The 21860-nt window shown below is 45.8% G+C and overlaps 1 protein-coding gene across 2 annotated transcripts in view; it reads left to right on the top strand.

Annotated features, from left to right (window-relative positions):
* LOC144735930 (uncharacterized) overlaps positions 1-20469 on the top strand; it is a 33461-nt gene extending 12992 nt beyond the window's left edge. For both annotated transcript variants that reach the window (XM_078618511.1, XM_078618510.1), the window contains exon 2: positions 14494-20469. In XM_078618511.1, coding sequence (XP_078474637.1) covers positions 14494-15885 — 1392 coding nt within the window. In that variant the 3' untranslated portion in view covers positions 15886-20469. The remainder of the gene's footprint in view (positions 1-14493) is intronic.
* The last annotated feature ends 1391 nt before the right edge of the window (positions 20470-21860 follow it).

Raw genomic sequence — 21860 nt, 5'->3', positions numbered from 1 at the left:
CGGCGTTGCCCGGGTGAAAAATATATTTCTTAAAAACTTACATATATATACACAGATACTAAGGTATTGTCAAAGCCCGGTGGGCAGTTTGTACATTTCTATACCAACAAATATATAAGAGGCTTGCACAAGTCTAAAAAGTTGTAGCAAGTGTGGGGTAAATAGTTGATGTAAAAGGTTTCCGAAAATTGTGGACCCCCCCCCCCCCTCAAAAAATATCTTTAACCCTCGTAGGTATATATACATACACACATTACATACAACAGAGGAAGTAGTATCTATTGACTCTGTAGTAGTATCTACTGACTGTACTGTAGTATCTACTGAGCCAGTAGTAGCTACTGACTGTGTAGTAGTATTTAGTGACTGTAGTAACTATTGACCATAGTAGTATTTACTGGGCCTACAGTAGTATCTACTGACTACATAGTCGTAATGACTAACTGTATAGTATCTGCTGACTCTATAGTAGTATCCACTGACTATAGTAGTAACTACTAACTCTATAGCAGTATCTACTCACTCTATAATAGTATCTACTGACTCTAGCTACTCACCGTGGTAGTATGTACTGACTGTATAGTAGTATATACTGACTATAGCAGTATTGACTGACTGTAGTGGTATATACTGACTGTTTTAGTATCTACTAACTCTATATAGCAGTATCTACCAACTCAATAGCAGTATCTACTATCACTACAGCAGTGTATACCGACTGAGGTGGTACCTGCTATCACTACAGCAGTGCATACTGACTGGTGGTACCTGCTATGATTACAGCAGTGCATATTGTGGTGGAACCTGCTATGATTACAGCAGTGCATACTGACTGGTGGTACCCGCTATGATAACAGCAGTGCATACTGCTGTGGTGATACCTGCTATGGTTACAGCAGTGCATACTGACTGTGGTGGTAGCTTCTATGATTGCAGCAGTGCATACTGCTGTGGTGGTACATACTATGATTACAGCAGTGTATACTGCTGTGGTAGTACCTATGATTACAGCAGTGCATACTGACTGGTGGTACCTGCTATGATTACAGCAATGCATATTGTGGTACCTGCTATAATTACAGCAGTGCATACTGCTGTGTTGGTACCTGCTATGATTACAGCAGTGCATACTGCTGTGTTGGTACCTGCTATGATTACAGCAGTGCATACTGCTGTGTTGGTACCTGCTATGATTACAGCAGTGCATATTGTGGTGGTACTTGCTATGATTACAGCAGTGCATACTGCTGTGGTGATACCTGCTATGATTACAGCAGTGCATATTGTGGTGGTATCTGCTATGATGAGAGGAGTACATATTGTGGTGGTGGTACCTGCTATGATGACAGCAGTACAGATCGAGTGTGGTGGCACCTGCTATGATGACAGCAGTACATACTGTGGTGGTACTTGCTATGATGACAGCAGTACAGTGATCCCTCGTTTATCGCGGTTAATGGGGACCGGAACCCCTCGCGATAGGTGAAAATCCGCGAAGTAGGATTGGCCCCCTAGGAATTTCCGTATATGTGTGTGTGGGTACCAGAATGTTTAAAATATGTATATTTATATTTTATATATATATTTTACTTAAATCTATTTAATTATAAAACCTTAATATTATACATTCACTCTCTCTCTCATACAATACGTATTATGGTGTTCTATACTCACCAATGACAGTAGTATCTTGAGACTTGACTCCAGTAATGACGACGACGACGATGACAATGACGATGACAATGACGAAGATGACAGACCTGTGCAGTTCGATGAATGTGATGATGGATGATGATGATGATGGTGTTACTGCACAGGTATAATGAGGCCTTTAAATCAGTTCAAAAAATCCGCGATGCACTGAGGCCGCGAAACTTGAACCGCGAAGTGGCGAGGGATTACTGTACATACTGTGGTGGTGGTACCTACTATGATTACAGCAGTGCATGTTGACTACTCACCACTCATCCTCACCACTCATCCTCACCACTCACACTCACCACTCACACTCACCACTCACCCTCACAACTCACCAATCTCCCTCACCACTCACCCTCACCATTGAGCCTCACCACTCACCCTCACCACTCACCCTCACCCTAACCACTCACCCTCACCACTCCCCACTCTCCCTCACCACTCACTCTCACCATTCACCCTCACCATTCAGCCTCACCCTCACCACTCACCATCACAACCACCACTCACCCTCACCACTCACCACTCAACCTCACCCTCACCACTCAACCTCACTACTCACCACTCATCCTCACCAATCACCAGTGACCAATCAAAACTCACCCTCACCACTCTCCACTCACCCTCACCATTCAGCCTCACCACTCAAACTCACCCCTCACCACTAACCACTCTCACCACTCTCTCACCACTCTTACACCACTCTCCCTCACCACTCACCCTCACCACTCACCCTCACCACTCCCCACTCTCCCTCACCACTCACTCTCACCATTCACCCTCACCATTCAGCCTCACCACTCACCGTCACAACCACCACTCACCCTCACCACTCACCACTCAACCTCACCCTCACTACTCACCACTCATCCTCACCAATCACCAGTGACCAATCACCACTCACCCTCACCACTCTCCACTCACCCTCACCATTCAGCCTCACCACTCAACCTCACCACTCACCCTCAGCACTAACCACTCTCTCACCACTCACCCTCACCACTCACACTCAGCACTCACCCTCACCCTCACCACTCACCCTCACCACTCACAACCGCCACTCACCACTCACTCTCACCCTCACCACTCACCCTCACAACAACCACCAACCACTCACCCTCACCGCTCACCCTCACTACTCACCACTCATCCTCACCAATCACACCCTCACCAATCACCCCTCACTGCTCACCACTCACCATCACAACTCACCCTCACCACTCAACCCTCACTAATCACCACTCATAACCGCCACTCACCACTCACCCTCACCACTCATCCTCACCAATCACACCATCACCAATCACCACTCACGCTCACTACTCACCCTCACCACTCACCACAATCACACTCCCCACTCTCCCTCACCACTCTCCCTCACCACTCACCCTCACCAGTCACGCTCACCACTCACCCTCACTACTCACCCTAACCACTCACCCTCAACAATCACTGTCACCACCACCACTCACCCTCTTCCCGTTTTAAAAACTTGTTTACGTGTCGCCAAGTATGCTGAACATTTCGAACAGACACACATTCACTAATTTAGCTTTTGACATTTAACATACAAAACGTCAGATTGTACTACTGTCATCATAGCAGGTACCACCACCACAGTGATGGTGAGTGGTGAGGGAGAGCGGTGAGGATGAGTAGTGAGGATGAGTGGGGAGGGTGAGCGGTGAGGGTGAGTAGTGAAGAAGAGTGGTGAGTGGTGAGGGTGAGTGGTGAGGGTGAGTGGTGAGGGTGAGTAGTGAAGAAGAGTGGTAAGTGGTGAGGGTGTGTGGTGAGTGGTGAGGGTAAGTAGTAAGGGTGGGTGGTGAGGGTGATTGGTGAGCGGTGATGGTGAGCAGTGAGGGTTAGTGAAGAAGAGTGGTGAGGGTTAGTGGTGAGGGTGAGTGGAGGGGGAGAGTGGTGAGGCTGAGTGGTGAGGGAGAGGGGTGAGTGGTGAGCTTGAGTGGTGAGAGTGAGCGGTGAGGGTTAGTGAAGAAGAGTGGTGAGGGTGAGTGGTGAGGCTGAGTGGTGAGGCTGAGTGGTGAGGCTGAGTGGTGAGGCTGAGTGGTGAGGCTGAGTGGTGAGGCTGAGTGGTGAGGCTGAGTGGTGAGGCTGAGTGGTGAGGCTGAGTGGTGAGGCTGAGTGGTGAGGGAGAGGGGTGAGTGGTGATGGTGAGTGGTGAGGGGTCAGTGGTGAGGGGTGAGTGGTGAGGGAGAGGGCTGAGTGGTGAGGGAGAGGGCTGAGTGGTGAGGGAGAGGGGTTAGTGAGGGAGAGGGGTGAGTGGTGAGGCTGAGTGGTGAGGGAGAGGGGTGAGTGGTGGGGCTGAGTGGTGAGGGTGAGTGGTGAGGGAGAGGGGTGAGGCTGAGTGGTGAGGGAGAGGGGTGAGTGGTGAGGCTGAGGGGTGAGTGGTGAGGCTGAGTGGTGAGGGAGAGGGGTGAGTGGTGAGGCTGAGTGGTGAGGGAGAGGGGTGAGTGGTGAGGCTGAGTGGTGAGGGCGAGGGGTGAGTGGTGAGGCTGAGTGGTGAGGGAGAGGGGTGAGTGGTGAGGGGTGAGTGGTGAGGCTGAGTGGTGAGGGAGAAGGGTGAGGAAGAGGGGAGAGCGTGAGTGGTGAGAGTGAGTGGTGAGGGTGAGTAGTGAGGATGATTGGTGAGGGTGAGTAGTGAGCGTGAGTGGTGAGGGAGAGTGGTGAGGGTGAGTGGTGAGGGAGAGGGGTGAGGGTGAGTGGTGAGGGATAGGGGTGAGTGGTGAGCGTGAGGGTGAGTGGTAAGTGTGAGTCGTGAGGATGAGTGGTGTAGTGGTGAGAGTGGGTGGTGAGGGTGAGTAGTGAGGATGATTGGTAAGTGTGAGTGGTGAGCATGAGTGGTGAGGGTGAGTGGTGAGAGGTAAGGGTGTGTGGTGAGGGTGAGTGGTGAGAGGTAAGGGTGTGTGGTGAGCGTGAGTGGTGAGAGTGAGTGGTGAGAGTTAGTGGTGAGGGTGAGTGGTAAGAGTGAGTGGTGAGGGTGAGTTGTGAGTGGTGAGAGGCGAGGGTGAGTGGTGTGAGTGAGTGGTGAGGGTGAGTGGTGGTGTTGAGAGTGAGTGTTGAGTGTGAGTGGTGGTGGTGAGGGTGAGGATGATTGGTGAGGGTGAGTGGTGAGCGCGAGTGAGAGAGTGGTGAGGGAGAGTGGTGAGGGTGAGTAGTGGTGGTGAGGGTGAGTGGTGAGGGTGAGTGGTGAGGGTGAGTGAGTGGTGAGGGTGAGTGATAGTGAGTGATAGTGAGTGGTGAGGGTGTATATATTTTTGCCTATGATGACAGCAGTACATGCTGATGTTTTGTATGTTAAATGTAAAATCTAAATGTGTGAATGTGTGTGTCTGTTGGAAATGTTAAGTAAATTTGGCGACATGCAGTTTTTAAAACGGGAATAGGGCAATTCTAAAGTAATCTACAACCTTCGACGATTCCTTTGCGCGATTCAAAGAATCGATTCCTGGCACGCTGGGGGTTTACATTTTTAATTACAGATTTTTATTTTCATTGGTATGTTATGTTTTAAAGTTTCAGGAGTTTTTAACTATATTTTTGCCCCGGTCAACGCCGGATATTTCCCATTCGTAGCAGTTTATATCAACTCTATAACCAACTTATATTAAACGGGAATAGGGCGAGTCTAAATTAATCTACAACCTTCGATTCCTTTGCGCGAATCAGAGAATCGATTCTTGGTGCGGCCGGGTTTAAAATTTTAATTACACAGTTGTATTTTCATTAGTATGTTATGTTTGAAAGTTTTCAGAAGATTTTAAATGTATTTTTCCCCCGGGCAACGCTGGGTATATCGAGTTTATAGCACAAAGTCTTCGCCTGACAAGAGTGGCGTGTCGAGGCCTAGTACCGTGCAGAGCCTCCGGCCTCGCCTAGATTGCCTAGCTGGCTGAGGCTGGGTGCTGGGCCGCTACCCCCCCCCCCCGCGCTAGAATAATACTGTCTAATCGCTATAATTTTATTATCTACCGACACTATAATAGTATTACGGTGGGGGGGGAGTGAAGAGGACGTGAAACTTTGATGAATTTACCTCAGCGTCGCGTGTCAATGCGTGTGCATATTTTTTACGGGAATTAAAAATGGCGTCCACCCCGCAGCAACGGCGTTGCTGCCCGTTGCCAGGGGCAACCGCCCTGGTCAGCATCTCGCGCATGCGCAACGGCGTGCTTTGTCACGTGCCGGCCGGCAATCATAAATAAATAAAGAGAAATCGCACTAAATCGATAATCGGACCACTTTAAAGGCGAGGGACGAAAAAACGGAAATGCCTATTCCCACCGCGGGGCACGGGACGTGCCTCCCGGCAAATTTTTTTCGTCCTAAACCCCACGGGCCGAGCGCCAAATCCCTCGCAAGCAAGCGTACACAGACGGATGGACAGACAGACAAAAAGTGACGTTTATAGGTAAGATGGAGATAGCATTGTATAGTATTACTCATTAAACGACTCGATAACAACAACCGCCATTCACCACTAAGTAGTGGTGTTTGATGTCACCACAGCACTTGTGCCAGGCTGTGTGCACTTTAAGGCCACATGATGCGTTGAACGCCCGCAGGCAGGAGATTATGGGACAGACCCATGTGCCATGGGTTGACTGAGATGACTGGCAGATGCTGCACCACCTTTGCCCCATACAGTGCCAACTTGCTCTGCTTTCGCCACCCGGCTCTCCACTTGTTGTAAGAGTCACTCCTCTGCCCTCCGTTGTTACTGGAGGGCGACTGCTTCCAACTAGGGCTGAACGATTAATCGATTTCAAATCGAAATTTCAAACAATGCGATTCGCAAATTGCAAAGTTTGCGATTTGAAAAGTCCTATTACTTTCTTATTGTAATTGTTTTATTTCCTACTAGCGGTAAGTACCCGACGTTGCCCGAGCGTAAAAAGCAGACGCACACATGGACTTGCACACATACATCGACCCACAAACATAGAAACACATCGGCTTAGACACACACACACACACATGGTTAAACCCAGGATGGATCGTTAGCAGGCCAGCCTAAATGTTTCTAACCGGAGAAGATGTTCCATTAGGGGGGTGCACGTTTCGCAAGCGTAGAGAAGGGACGGAATTACTGTGGCCGAGAAGACCTGGAGCTTCATGCGGAGCGAGAGACCAGGTAGCTTCCACACAACGTAACCCAGCCGATGAAAAGATAATGGCGCTCGACTGATTTGGAGTGATACCTCTGCTGTTAAACCGGAGCCGGTCATGAGCACACTGGCCAGGTATGGGAATCTCTGCAATCTCTCCACAACTGCCGCATCACCAATTGTGAGTTGTGGGGGTGGATTGTCCGATGGTACAAAATACTCAGGCAGGTGCTTAGTTTTTATGGGGCTGATGGTAAGGCTCCACATCATAGTGGCAAGCTCCAGGTTCAGCAGCAGTGCCTCCAACTCCTCAGAGTGAGCAGCAATCACCTGAGCATCGACATACATAACATGGTTGAGCAATAGGGAGCCATCCCTTGACCGCACCCGGGCATCGATCAGCCTCCCATTGTATCTGTACAGCCATTGAAGGCTTCACGAACTATGTGGTCAAAAGATATGTTAAATAATGTGGGAGCCAGAGGACATCCCTGTCGCACCCCAAGGTGTAGAGGGAATGGCTCTGACTGACGGGCACATAGTTTGACGTGGGGCCGCTCACCATCATGAAGGTCCTTAAGGATCGTGAGCAAAGGGTGAGGGACTCCGAAAGCATGAAGAACAACCCAGAGGCCAGGCCTACTGATGGTATCATAAAGCCTTGACCAGGTCAATTAAGCACATACATTCACTCACACGCACACATGGGCCTACAGACACGCAAAGAAACGGACTTACTGACTCACATGGAGCCACGCACACAAAGCGACTAACACACACGCCTATGAACTGACACACACAGACATGTCGACTCGCACACACAAACACATGGACTTACACACACATATGGACTCACACACGCATAGACATCCACTTTAGATACACACACATGGAGTTACACACACATATCGACGTACACACATACAGCGACTCGCACACATCGACTCACACAGACATACTTCGACTAACACATTCACATACATAGACTGACACACATTGGCCTACACACATACACATGAACTGTGACACACAGACATCTACTTTAGATACACACACATGGATTAACACACACATATCGACTCACACACGCATTGACTTACACACACACACATTGAGTGACACACATGTATTGGCTTACACATATGGACTGACACACATACACCTCAACATACACACACACATCGACTGACACGCATAGACACACAAACGCGCATTGACTCACACTCAGATGGAGCCATGCACACACATGGACTAACACACACATGGACTAACACACAGCGACTAATACGCACACAAATGGACTGACATGCACACTTGGACTGACACACACAAACACTTTGACGTACACACACACACATCGGGCGTTGTTCAATCGAATAAGACAGACACGCATGGACCTACACGGACATCACTTGGCAGGGTCCGCCCCCCCCCCCCACGCAATTGTCAGTTGGTACGGTCGAGGTCGAGCTCGCGCAATAAGTAAATAATAAAAATGGCACTAAATCGCTAATGTAACTAATTTAAAGTTTACGGATGGGAAAACGGAATATCCTAAGAGCCAAATCCCTCGCAAGCGCATTCGCACGGGGACTTTTATATATAAGACTAGCAGGAAGTACCCGCCATTGCCCGGGCGAAAAATATATTTCAAAACTTCTCAAAAACATAACATACACACACAGATACTAAGCTATTGTGAATGGCCAGCTTGCCGTTTGTCCATTTGTCTTTCAACAAAATTATACGAGGCTTGCAGAAGTCCAAAAAGTTATAGAAAGTGGGGGGTAAATAGTTGATCTAAAAGGTTTCCAAAAATTGTCGACCCCCCCCCCCCCCCTCAAAACATTTTAACCCCCGCGTTGGCATATATACCTAAACACCCTACATACAATAGAGTGAGTAGTATCTAGTGACTCTATAGTAGTATATGGCTCTACAGTAGTATCTGCTGACTCTGTAGTTGTATCTACTGACTAGTAGTAACTGCTGACCGTAGTAGTACCTACTGACTATAGTAGTATCTGCAGTATCTGCAGACTCTATAGCAGTATCTGCAGATTCTATAGCAGTTTCTGATGACTATAGCACGGTAAGTAACACATTTATGAGTAATCTATTACTACTGACTACAGAAGTATATACTGACTGTAATAGAATTTAGTATCTACCGACTCTATAGCAGTAAATACTGACTGCAGTAGTATCTAATGACTAGTAGTGTAGCGGCATTGTTACGCGCAACATGTGTACTTACCTACGTAGCAGTATTGTATGGGTCACGTACACTCACCTTTAGTGGCGCCCTCAGTCTGTAGGGGGCGCAGAACAGCCAAGGGGGCTGTTGAGTGACAGGTGTACGACCCACGACTACAATAACCGTTGACCAGGGGTCAGGGTGCCAGAGCACACTGAGGGAGGGGGCTGGGGGGACCAACGGTTGGACCCAGACCCTCTCCAGAGAGATCCGAAGATATCCAACTTGGAGTGGTTGAGAGGGGGGAGTATAAAAAGGCCAGCTCTGCCAGTGTGAGTCAGTCCGCACTCACCTCAAGACCCAAAGACATCTAGATAGTGTCCTGGGACTTCCAACCCCCGGCCCTTGTCAGGGCCAGGTCCGAACGGCCCAGTGACGGCACCCGTTACCCTGGCAAGGTCGGGTGAGCATGGCCTTCCCTAGGTCCCTTCGCGGAGGAATCCCGATAGGAGAATATAGTGTGAGGGCACACTAGTGTAAGGACATATCCTCTAGGCTATCGGGTGGGAGAGGCCGTTATCTCTCTGTGTTAGGGACGCTCTGTATCAGAGGAAATAAACGGTGTTGCCTGCGAAGAGAAGTCTCTGCCCACTTTGTCAACACTGCAGTAGTACCTACTGAATATAGTAGTATATATTGACTATAGTAGTAACTACTAACTCCATAGTATTATCTGCAGACTCTATAGCAGTTTCTGCAGACTATAGCAGTTTTTGCTGACTATAGCTGTATGTACTGACTATAGTCGTATCTACCGACTCTGCAGCAGTATATACCGACGATAGTGGTATCTACTGACTGTAGTATTATCTACTCACTGTAGTATTATCTACTGACTTTAGTAGTATCTACAAACCCTATAGTAGCATCTACCGACTCTATAGTAGTAACTACTGACGATAGTAGTATCCACTGACTATAGTAGTAACTGCAAACTCTACAGCATAATCTACTGACTCTAATGTAGTATCTACTGACTAGTAGTATTTACTGACCGTAGTAGTATCTACTGACAGTAGTAGTATCTACTAACTATACAGTTGTATCTAATGACTATAGTAGTATCTACTGGCCGTAGTATCTACTGACTGTATAGTAGTATCTCCTGGCTGTAGCAGTATTTACTGACCATAGTGGTATCTACTGACTGTAGTAGTATCCACTGACTCGAAAGTAGTATCTGCTGACTATAGTAGTTTGAACCAACTCTATAGTAGTAAATATTGACTCTAGAGTAGTATCCAATGACTATAGTAGTATCGACAGAATGTATAGTATCTGTAGACTCTATAGTAGTAGCCACTGACTCTAGTAGTAACTACTAACTATTATATCTGCTGACTATAGTATCTGCAGACTTGAAAGCAGTATCTGCTGACTCTATAGTCGTATCTACCGACTCTGTAGCAGTATACTGACTAAAGTGGTATCTACTGACTAGTATTATCTACTGACTCTTTCGGAGTATCTATCGACTCTATAGCAGTAACTACTGACGATAGTATACACTGACTATAGTAGTAACTACTAACTACACAGTAGTATCTACTGACTTGTATCTACTGACTGTAGCAGTATTTATTGACCATAGTGGTATCTACTGACTGTAGTTGTATCTTCTGACTCAATGATAGTATCTGCCGACTCTATAGTAGTATCAACCAACTCTATAATAGATATACTGACTCTACAGTAGTATCTAATGACTATAGTAGTATCTATGGAATTTATAGTCGTATCTATTAACTCTATAGTAGTATCCACTGACTATAGTAGTAACTACTAACTCTATAGTAGTTTCTGCTGACTATAGCAGTATCTACTGACTCTGCAGCAGTATAGTGGTAGCTACTGACTAGTATTATCTACTGACTCTATAGTAGTATTTACTGGCTCTATAGTAGTATCTATTAACTCTACAGCATTATCTACTGACTCTAGAAGTATCTACAAACTATAGTAGTGTAATAACAGCCATAGAGGGTTCACGTGGGGATTGGCTTGCCGGTCCTGCTTGTAGCCAATAAGGGTTGAGATAGGGACCATGGCCCATGCGTCATCACGACAGGTCATCAGGAGTGATTGGCCTAGCCATTCGGGGCCCCAGCTAATGGGGAGCCGGATGAGGGGCGTGGTCCCGGGATTGACAGGGAACCATCGAGAATGGTCGAAGCTGTCCATGAACGATTGGCTGGGGGAACCACGTGACGAAGGTATTAAGAGCGAGTGAGAGAGAACGATCGGGAGCAGACTGAAACTGAGAAGAGCAGGGTCACGCGCGGACGGGGGCTCGGGTTGCCACGTGCGCGGTGGGGACTTAGTGCGTAGTCTGTCCTCTCTCCGTTGTCTGCCAGCAACGGAGAGTGAGTGAGCAAAGTGTATTGTGGAGTGGAAATAAAAGGACTGATTCCGAAGCCGTCTCCTGAAGGATTATTACACTCTGACGGCGGCACCAGGGCTGTAGCTCCCAACAGCTCATCTTCATCCGTCTCGACCTCTTCCTCCGACAGAGGCACGGGCAGGTTCTTTTTTCTGAGGTGCTTAGACATCTTGACGATCGTCCAAACAGTCGCAGAATTACTTCTGACACCAGTATAATAATCCTTCAGGAGACGGCTTCGGAATCAGTCCTTTTATTTCCACTCCACAATACACTTTGCTCACTCACTCTCCGTTGCTGGCAGACAACGGAGAGAGGACAGACTACGCACTAAGTCCCCACCGCGCACGTGGCAACCCGAGCCCCCGTCCGCGCGTGACCCTGCTCTTCTTAGTTTCAGTCTGCTCCCGATCGTTCTCTCTCACTCGCTCTTAATACCTTCGTCACGTGGTTCCCCCAGCCAATCGTTCATGGACAGCTTCGACCATTCTCGATGGTTCCCTGTCAATCCCGGGACCACGCCCCTCATCCGGCTCCCCATTAGCTGGGGCCCCGAATGGTTAGGCCAATCACTCCTGATGACCTGTCGTGATGACGCATGGGCCATGGTCCCTATCTCAACCCTTATTGGCTACAAGCAGGACCTGCAAGCCAATCCCCACGTGAACCCTCTATGGCTGTTATTACATCAGTATCTACTAACTGTAGCAGTATTGACTGACCGTAGTGGTACCTACTGACTGCAGTAGTATCTACTGACTCAATAGTATCAGCCAACTCTATAGTATATACTGACTCTACAGTAGTTTCTAATGACTATAGTAGTATCTACTGAATCTATAGTAGTATCCACTGAGTATAGTAGTATCTACCAACTATAGTAGTAACTGACTCTACAGAAGTATCTACTGAATCTATAGTAGTATCTATTGACTCTATAGTATTATTTGGATCTTTCGGTAAAGCCACGTAGATATATATTTTTTTCAAAATAACAATATCACGACGTTTCGATCACAACAAAAGCAATCTCTTTTTTCACCTAAAGACGATTGCTTGTGTTGCGATCGAAACGTCATAATATTGTTATTATTTTGATAATTTTTTCTATCTATGTGGCTTTACATGAAAGACCCAAAGAATGTGAATTCTTGCAGTCGCGAAAAGCTTTAAGTCAAGATTTAACCGATTCTATAGTAGTATCTACTGACTAGTCGTAACTACTAACTCTCTATCAGTATCTGCTGACTCTATTATTATCTGCTGACTCTGTAGCAGTATCTGCTTACTCTATTGCAGTATCTGTTGACTCTACAATAGCATCTACCGACTGTAGTAGTATCTCCCGACTTTACAGTAGTATCTATCGACTCTATAGTAGTATCTACCGACTCTATATTCGTATCTACCGACCCTATAATCGTATATATCGACTGTATAATAGTATCTAGTAAGTATACAAAGTACCGTTGTCAGGCCTAGTCCCTTGGAGAAGCCCCCGGCCTCGCCTCGATTGCCCAGCCGGCCGTGGTGGCACCTTTGCAGGCTGGGCTGCTACACCTGCCCCACCATCCCCCCGCCCGCTCTACAGTAATAGTATCTAAGGGCTATAATAGTAGTATCTACTGACCCAATAGTAGTGTAATGAGAGCGCTATCTAAGGAACGACGAGGGGTAATTGCATAGTCACTGCTGGGTAACTAATATTATCAGAAGGAAGGGTTCCATCTGGGCCAAAGGTAACGGGCGGAGCTTGTGGGTATGTACGGGAACCATTGGGAAGGTTCCATGAGGGGGCGTGGCTAGAGGCGGAGCTTAGCTCCGCCGAGAGCAATGTAAGGAGAGGCAGTGAGAGGACTCGGGGTCGGTGTGGGGAGCCTAGAGTCCGGACTGCATCATCGCCTACCTCTACTTGCCACTGGCCACGTGGCGGCCTCTGCCAGCGAAGCCTTCTCTCCCTCCAGCGGCGAGCGTGGAGAGAGAAAGAGACGGCCGCGACGGTGGAAGAGGGAGAAGCGCGCGTTACGGCAACGGAGAGAGAGAGGGAAGCCATCCGGAGAGAGAAAAGCGGAGCTGTGCAGACTGTTAATAAAAGACACCAGTCCAGAGTCGTCGTGGAAGTTGTTTATTACAGTAGTATGTGCACACATTGGGATGGTTGGGGGAAAAGAGGACATCACACTTTGAATAATTTACCTCAGCGTTTTTTTTTATTTTTAATGCGAATGAGAATTCCCCCCTCCCCCCACCGATCGCGTGTGTGCGTTGCTAGGGCAACCACGGGTCAGCTTTCTCGTGCATGCGTAGATGCGTGCTTTGGCGCATGCTCAGCTTAGTAATATAATAATTAATAGTACTAAATTGTCAATTTAGCGACTTTAAAGTTGACAGATGTGAAATACGAATAGCGCTGGCTCACCCGTGGGCTTATCGCGTGGTATCTGGGTACTTTTTTAAACATCAACCCCACGGTTTGTGAGTTAAATCCGTCGCAAGTTGCGTGGACAGACAGACAAAAAAATACTTATAGGTAAGATGGGGATGTATTCCCCATGATGTTATTTCTTTCATATGAGCAGCATATGAGGGCTTCATTGGGGTATTGGTTAATAGCGCTAATAATGCTCGTAATAATACAGATCGTCAAGATTTTCTTAGAGAACAGCTCCAGGACCTCCGTGATCTTAGTGATGCCCTCAGTCTAGATTTATGTGGTGAGGTTTCTTTTGGGTAGAGCCTGAGACTGTCCTAGTCTCATGAGTTTACATCTGGCTAAAAGCACTATAATAATATGAGATGTAATTGTGATCACGAATAGGGATCTGGTTGGCTCAGCGTGTCGCTCTCATTATCTAAGTGAATGATTGGGGTGGAAACGTTTCCTCGGCAAGCGCTACTGCAAGCGCTTTGTAGGTTTTAATTTTTTTTCGTAAAAAGATTCTGCAGGAGAAAGCATGATGAGGAATTGTCTCATTTGGTTTGTGCTAAGTGAGGTCTGCCTATATATTGTGTGTAATATGTGTATATATCTGCAGATGAATCACATGGAGCAGAGAGACTTGGAACAAGCTGGAATTAAAAGGCATAAATGCATCCAGTGTCCATACAGCACGGATCAGATGAGCAACTTGAAGAACCACCACAGAACTCACACTGGAGAGAAGCCGTTCAAGTGCACCGAGTGTGGGAAGGCATTTGCACAATCACCATACCTTAAAATACACCAGAGAACACACACAGGTGAGAAGCCCTTCAAGTGCATTGTGTGTGGGAAGACATTTACATGGTTATCGAATCTTGACAGCCATCAGAAAACTCACACTGGTGAAAAGCCGTTCAAGTGTGCGATGTGTGGGAAGACATTTACACGGTCATCTCATCTTGACAGCCATCAGAAAACACACACTGGTGAGAAGCCCTTCAAATGCACTGTGTGTGGGAAGACATTTACACAGTCATCACATCTTGACAGCCATCAGAAAACACACACTGGTGAGAAGCCCTTCAAGTGTACTGTATGTGGGAAGGCATTTACACGGTCATCACATCTTGACAGCCATCAAAAAACCCACACTGGAGAAAAACCCTTCAAATGCACTGTGTGTGAGAAGGAATTTAAAGATTCCGGATCTCTTCGTATTCATCATAGAATACATACAGGTGAGAAACCCTTCAAGTGCACTGTGTGTGGAAAGGCATTTTCATGGTTATCGAATCTTAACAGCCATCAGACAACACATACTGGTGAGAAGCCCTTCAAATGTACTGTTTGTGAGAAGTCATTTACACGGTCAGGAACTCTTCAGGATCATCAGAGAACACACACAGGCGAGAAGCCCTTTGTGTGCACTGTGTGTGAGAAGGCATTTAAAGATTCCGGATCTCTTCGTATTCACCATAGAATACATACAGGTGAGAAACCCTTCAAGTGCACTGTGTGTGGAAAGACATTTTCATGGTTATCGAATCTTGACAGACATCAGAAAACACATATTGGTAAAAAAAACTTCAAATGCACCGTGTCTGAAAAGGCTTTTAAAGATTCAGGATCTCTTCGTGTTCATGACAGAATACACTCAGGCAAGACGCCCGTCAAGCACACTGTGTATGGAAAGGAATCTGTACGGTCAGAAGGCCGAAATAGGCGTGAGACGATCCACAAGGGGATGGAGGTGGAATTGAGAAGTGAAAGTCAAATTGCTTCATTGAGCCCATCTCTCATGGAACAAGAACCAGAAGCTAACCCCACTTTTGAAACATGGCCAGGAGTGAAGGTGGAATGTGAAGAAATGAAGGTGAAATGCGAAGATGAAGATTCGACTCCAGGAACCGATCTCCAGGTTGATGGAGGCAACGTGAAGCAGGAGGGGCATTTGGACTCTGAGGGAGAGCGAGGCATCCTCGAGGAGTTTGAGGAGGAATTGTGAGTCGAATATTTGGACAGCAGAGTAGGAGGGCCCTGCACATGTGAAGTGGAGTCTGGGAAGATCTGTAACCAAGACCGTGACACAATAATTCTAAAGCGTTAACTTTATTCACAAGCTTCTCTAATTACAATAATGAATGCAGCTATAGGCATCATCCAGCTTTCATTTAATGTAGCAGCGCCAAAGTTTTGGAACCACTTAAGAAGTTTCACCTCTTGGCATCTCCATTCTCCCATCTCTGTTTTCATTGACTCCAGGACTCGACCTCCATGTTGAATAGAGGCAGCGTGAAGCAGGAGAATTCGGACTCTGAGGGAGAGAGGCAATTTGAAGAGTTTGTGGATGTGGGGTTGTGGGTGGAGTTTATGGACGATCTAAATAGGATCCAGCAGTGTGAAATGGAGTCCGGTTAAATGTGAAACTCGGAATGTGAGAGAGAATCTCCACGGCGTTTACCTTATCCCCACGGCATTTACCTTATCCCCACGGCGTTTACCTTATCCCTACAGACTTCTCTCACTCCAACAAGGCATGCAGCTGTAGGCATCCAGCCAGAGATGAGCTTTCGAGCTTTCAGCAATTATATTATTGCCATTCAGTCGTGAAATATTGCCGATTTGCAACATAGTAGGGGTGCTTTTATTGGTAATTCAGCATTACAAATTGTTGGTTATGTATAAAAGATTTTGAGTCTTTATGTTGACGTTTCGACAGTGCAGTAAAGCTTTGTTTAACATGGTCATCGTATTCCTGGAGTGTCGTGTTAGCAAAAACACTTTCCCCATAAATGATGTAATAATAAAATGTGGAAAGATACGATGTACTACGCACACCACAGTGAGATGGCGGGACAAGTAACGGAGGGTACGCCACCACTACATTACGTTATCATTCCGCGTTGTACGCAAAAAGTTTACCCTAATCGAAGAACCACGTTATAGCGAGAATGCAGTGTGTGGACACCATACATTAAATGAGGACTTACTGTAAATTTCGGTTTGCTCTGTTAAAATAGTTTTTTAACTGCATTTACTTATTTTTTATTCCTTTAAGTTTTCAGCGTTTTCTAACACGTGTAATGACAGGGTGCCACCTGTCAGCCTGGAGGGTAATCACGGGTATGGGCAAGTTATATAATGACTCACTAGAAGGGGGGCGGTATCTGGGGTAAAGGTGAAAGGCGGAGTCGGTCGGGAAGTTCTGGGAACCTGCTCCAAGGTTCTGGAGGGGGCGTGGCCGGGATGTATATAAGGGGGACGGAACCAGAGGTTCGGGGCTGTTGCGGGTCCTGGGTCCTGGCTGCGTCGCTAATCGCCGCCATCTCTCTTCGTCGTCCGGCCTCGTGGCCGATCCTCTGCACGATTTTCATAGTCATCACTACGCTAGTTGGACAGCTGTGTAGTTGGATGCCGACCGTGGGGTTGTGTAGAAGGGTCGGCTATGTGTAGCCATGTAGATACGTTTTATATAACGGCTAGTGTTATGCCCAGTGTGAGAATAAATAAGAAGCTGTCTACACGACGTGGTTCGAAATGAACAAAAACCCTCGCCCATCGCGGGTTTTCCCATCGTGGATTTGACTGTGCCAAATTTATTTAGCTACATGCTCTTTGGTTCTTTCGGTAAAGTCACGTAGGTAGAAAAAATAATAGATAATGACGTTTCGATCGCAACACAAGAACTGCAGCAAGAAAACTGCTGAAGTCGGCGAGAGAGCTGCCGTGACGAGAGGTTATAAAGGTCCGAGCTGCGAAGACAGAAGGGGGCAGTGGGCGGGGCTGGAAGTAGAAAGCTGCGTGTGAAGACATGAGGGGGAAGTGGCCGGAGCTTATTTAGCTACAGTTCATCGATAGCGCCCTACCTGTAGCTCCACCATTCATGTTTGACTGCAAATTTATTATACAGTATACATGTTCTAACTTGCTGCCCTGCCATTACATCAGCCTGCAGTGAGGAGGCAGAGCTTCAGCCACCTGTCACTGTTCTTACCTCACTAAGTTTTTCCCCCCATATATTTTCATCGTGCAAGTTATATTATTAATTATATTATTGCTGTGCAGTCGTAAAATGTTGTCGATTTGCACAGTAGTGCGGGTGCCTTGCTTTATAATTAAGCATTCTAAATTGTTGGTTATGTATAAAGCGATTTTGAGTGCTCCTAACGTAGTAGATGAGTTCCTGGAGAGTACCGATGTAAGCGAAAACTACGTGAAGTGAAAAGATTTTCCCATAAATGGTGTAGTAATGTTAAGGTTTGGCAAGATACGATGTACTACGCACACCACACATTGAGATGGCGGGATAAATAGCGGAGGGTACGCCACCACTGCGTAATGGTATTATTCCACATTATTGTATCACTGTACCACTCGGCCACGTAGGTCAAGAAAGTAGTTAATTGTCGACCGCTTAGAAACTGTCGTAACGGTGCGCATTCCGCGATGTAACGGTGCGTGTTCTGCATTGTGCAAAAAAGTTTTTCCCAAATGGAAGAACCGTGTGATAGTGAAAACGCAGTGTGAATACCACACGTTAAACGAGAACTTACTGTACATTTTGATTGTCTCTTATTCAAATAGCTTTTTAATTGCATTTACTAAAATTTTATTTTACCTTTTTACATTGGAGCTTTTTTAACATTTATGAGGTTTTATGTCATGTTCAAATACACGAAAACCCTCGCCCATCGCGGATTTGACCGTTGCCAAATTTATTGAGCTACAGTTCACCAATCATGCCCCCGTGGCTCCACCATTCACGGTTAACTGTGAGCTTCATGTACAGTACGCATCTGTTGTAACTGCCCTACTGGACATCCGCCTCCAGTGAGGAGACAAAGCTTTGGCCACCTGCCATTTTTTTAGCTCACTGTTTTTTTCCCCCATTCAATATATTTACCGTGTAAGTTATATTATTAATAATATTGCTGTGCAGTCGTGAAATATTGTCGATTTGCAAATAAGTACCGGGTCCTTGATAATTGAGCATAAAAAAATTGTTGGTTATGTATAAAGGGATTTTGAGTATATTAATGACAGTGCAGTAAGGCCTTATTTAATGCGGTGGATTCGTACCCGCAGAGTGCCGTGTAAGGGAAAATTAGAAATAACTGTGGGTACACTGCCACTACGCTACTGTCATTCTGCGTCACTCGGCCACTCAGCTGAAAGTGGTACGTTGTCGATCAATCAAATACTGCGTTATAACAGTGCACGTTCCGCATTGTAACGGTGTGCATTACGTTGTGCACAAAGTTTTACCAAATGAAAAAAACACGTGATCGCAGAAACGCGATGTGGAGACAGCACACGTTAAGTGAGGACTTTTTCATCTTGGTTCTTTCGCTGAAGTCACGTAGAAGGGAAGTAATAAAAATAATAAAAATAAAGCATAATAAAATATATTTTATTATGTTTTATTATGTTTTATTTTAATTATTTTATGACTTCCCTTCTACGTGACTTTTATTATGTTTTATTATCATGTTTTATTTTTTATATTTTATTACTTCCCTTCTACGTGACTTTACCGAAATAACCAATAAGATGAATCCCTGCAGTCACGAAAGCTTTAAATCGAAATGAGGACTTTTTGTACATTTTGTTTTGCTTTAATGCAATAGCTTTTTACTAAATTTAATGTTTCTTTTTTACGTTTTCTGATTTTTCTAACATGAGGTTTTATGTCATGTTCCAAATACACCAAAACCCTTACTCAGCGCGGGTTTTCCCATCGCGGATTTGACCGTGCCAAATTTATTAAGCGACAGTTCACCTTTGGCGCCCCCTTGTGGCTCCACCTTTCGCGGTTGCTTGTGAGTTTCATGTACAGTACACATTCGTTGTAACTTGCTGCCCTCCCCACTGGACATCAGCCTCCAGTGAGGCAGAGCTTTAGCTGCCCGTCATTTTTCTTACCTCACTATGTATTTTTTTCCCCATTCCATATATTTACTTTGCAAGTTATATTCCTATTATTGCCGTGCAGTCGTGAAGTATTGTCGATTTGCAAAGTAGTACGGGTGCCTTGATAATTAAGCATTACAAATTGTTGGTTATGTATAAAGGGATTGAGTATCTATGTTAATGGTTGGACTGCGGTAAGTCCTTGTTTAACGTGGTAGATGCGTACCCGGAGAGTGCTGCGTAAGTGAAAATCACGTTAAGCAAGAAAAAATCCCCATACGAAATGTAGCAATGGTAAAGTTTGGCAAGATACGATTTACTATGCACACCGCACAAATAGCGGGACAAATAACTCGGGATATGCTGCCACTGCGTTACTGTATCATGCCGCATTACTGTATCACTGTACCACTCACCCGCGTAGCTCGTGTTCTGCATTGTAACAATGCGCGTTCCGCATTGTAACAATGCGCGTTCTGCATTGTAACAGTGCGCGTTCTGCATTGTAACAAGGCGCGTTCTGCATTGTAACAAGGCGCGTTCCACGTTGTGCAAAAAAGTTTTCCTGATTAGAAGAACCACGTGATAGCCAAAACATATTGAGTGTACACCACACGTTAAGCGAAGACTTTCTGTACATTTCGGTTTGCTCCGCTATTAAAATTGCTTTTTAACTGAATTTACTTTAATTTAATTTTCCTTTTTTTAACATTTTCAGCTTTTTTACATTTATGAGGCCATAATACAGGTTTCTTTGGGTTAGGTCGCGTAAATATATAAATGTGTCATTAAACCCGACACAGCCAATAAATAAGGTTTGTGATGTCAACAGAACATGCCAATCCATTACTAGTACAGCACACCGGTGTGTTGGAGAGCAAAACCACAACATTTACAATTTGAGTACGATGTTTCGCCAGTAATTAAGTAAAACTTTTTTTGGCTTTACTTTCCAACACTGGTGTGCTGTCCTAGTGTAATGAGACGACTTCCAAGACATGACTTGTAGAGGGGTTTCTTTACTCTTTGGTTCTTTCGGTAAAGTCACGTAGGTATAAAATGAAATAAATAACGACGGTGCAACACAAGCATCTGTCATCAGGTGGGAAAGCATGATCTGCTGCTGAGGCAGACTGTTTTAAATGGTTTGAAATGGGTGTAGCCCAAGGGTCATAAAGAAGTGGGCGGGGCTAGTGATGTTAATGTGAGAAATTAGCATGTAAATGAGAAATTAGCATGTAAATGTAAGAACGGAGAGCGGCCCCCTTGACGAGGGCACGGAAGTGGCTATAGTTAATGTGAGAGATTATGTTAATGTAAGATCGAAGAGTGGTGCAATCCAAAGGCATGAGAGTGCAATCCAAAGGACATGTGAGCATGAGAGTGCAATGCAAAAGACATGTGAGCATGAGGGATTAGAGAGAGAGACAGTCGTAAATAACAGCTGATATAGACAGGTAGGATGGAAACATTACAGTCAGTTAAGACTTTACCTGGTTAATAATGTCCTTCCAATGATTGCTCAGTTTGTACCCATCTTCTCGGTTGAGTATGGATTCTTGCAGTCACGAAAAATTCAAATCAAAAGGGTTTCTTGTTTATTTCTTAATACTTTAAGGACAGGGTCACCGAGTAACAAGCGCTGGGTTATGTATAGCTTAGCCACCCATACAGCGACATCGGCGACGTACAACTATATAGCTGACTGACTATATAGCGACGACAATAATGAGGACTGTATAGCTGGCCGGCGATGCAGCGACAACGACGACGAAGAGATGGCAGCGATGACAGCAACGGCAACTAGGACCCGAACCTCCATGACAGCCAGATTGATCCCTGCCTTGACCCTTGGCCCAGTTACACCCCCCTTATGGATGCCTATGTGTGCTGTTTTATAATGCACCCATACCCGTAGTTAGCCCCCATGGTCAACAGATGGCACCCTGTCACTACACTAGTAACAAATTGCCATGTTCTGTTTTTGTGACAAACCTTACTAATTGTCTATATTGGGTGGTGGTGGGTTTAACTACACATCTATATATATATTAACGCGATCTAACCCAA

The sequence above is a fragment of the Lampetra planeri genome, chromosome 58 (assembly GCF_965212315.1).
Source record: "Lampetra planeri chromosome 58, kcLamPlan1.2.h2, whole genome shotgun sequence".
Taxonomy (NCBI): Eukaryota; Metazoa; Chordata; class Hyperoartia; order Petromyzontiformes; family Petromyzontidae; genus Lampetra; species Lampetra planeri.
This window is presented reverse-complemented; position numbering and strand designations above follow the sequence as displayed.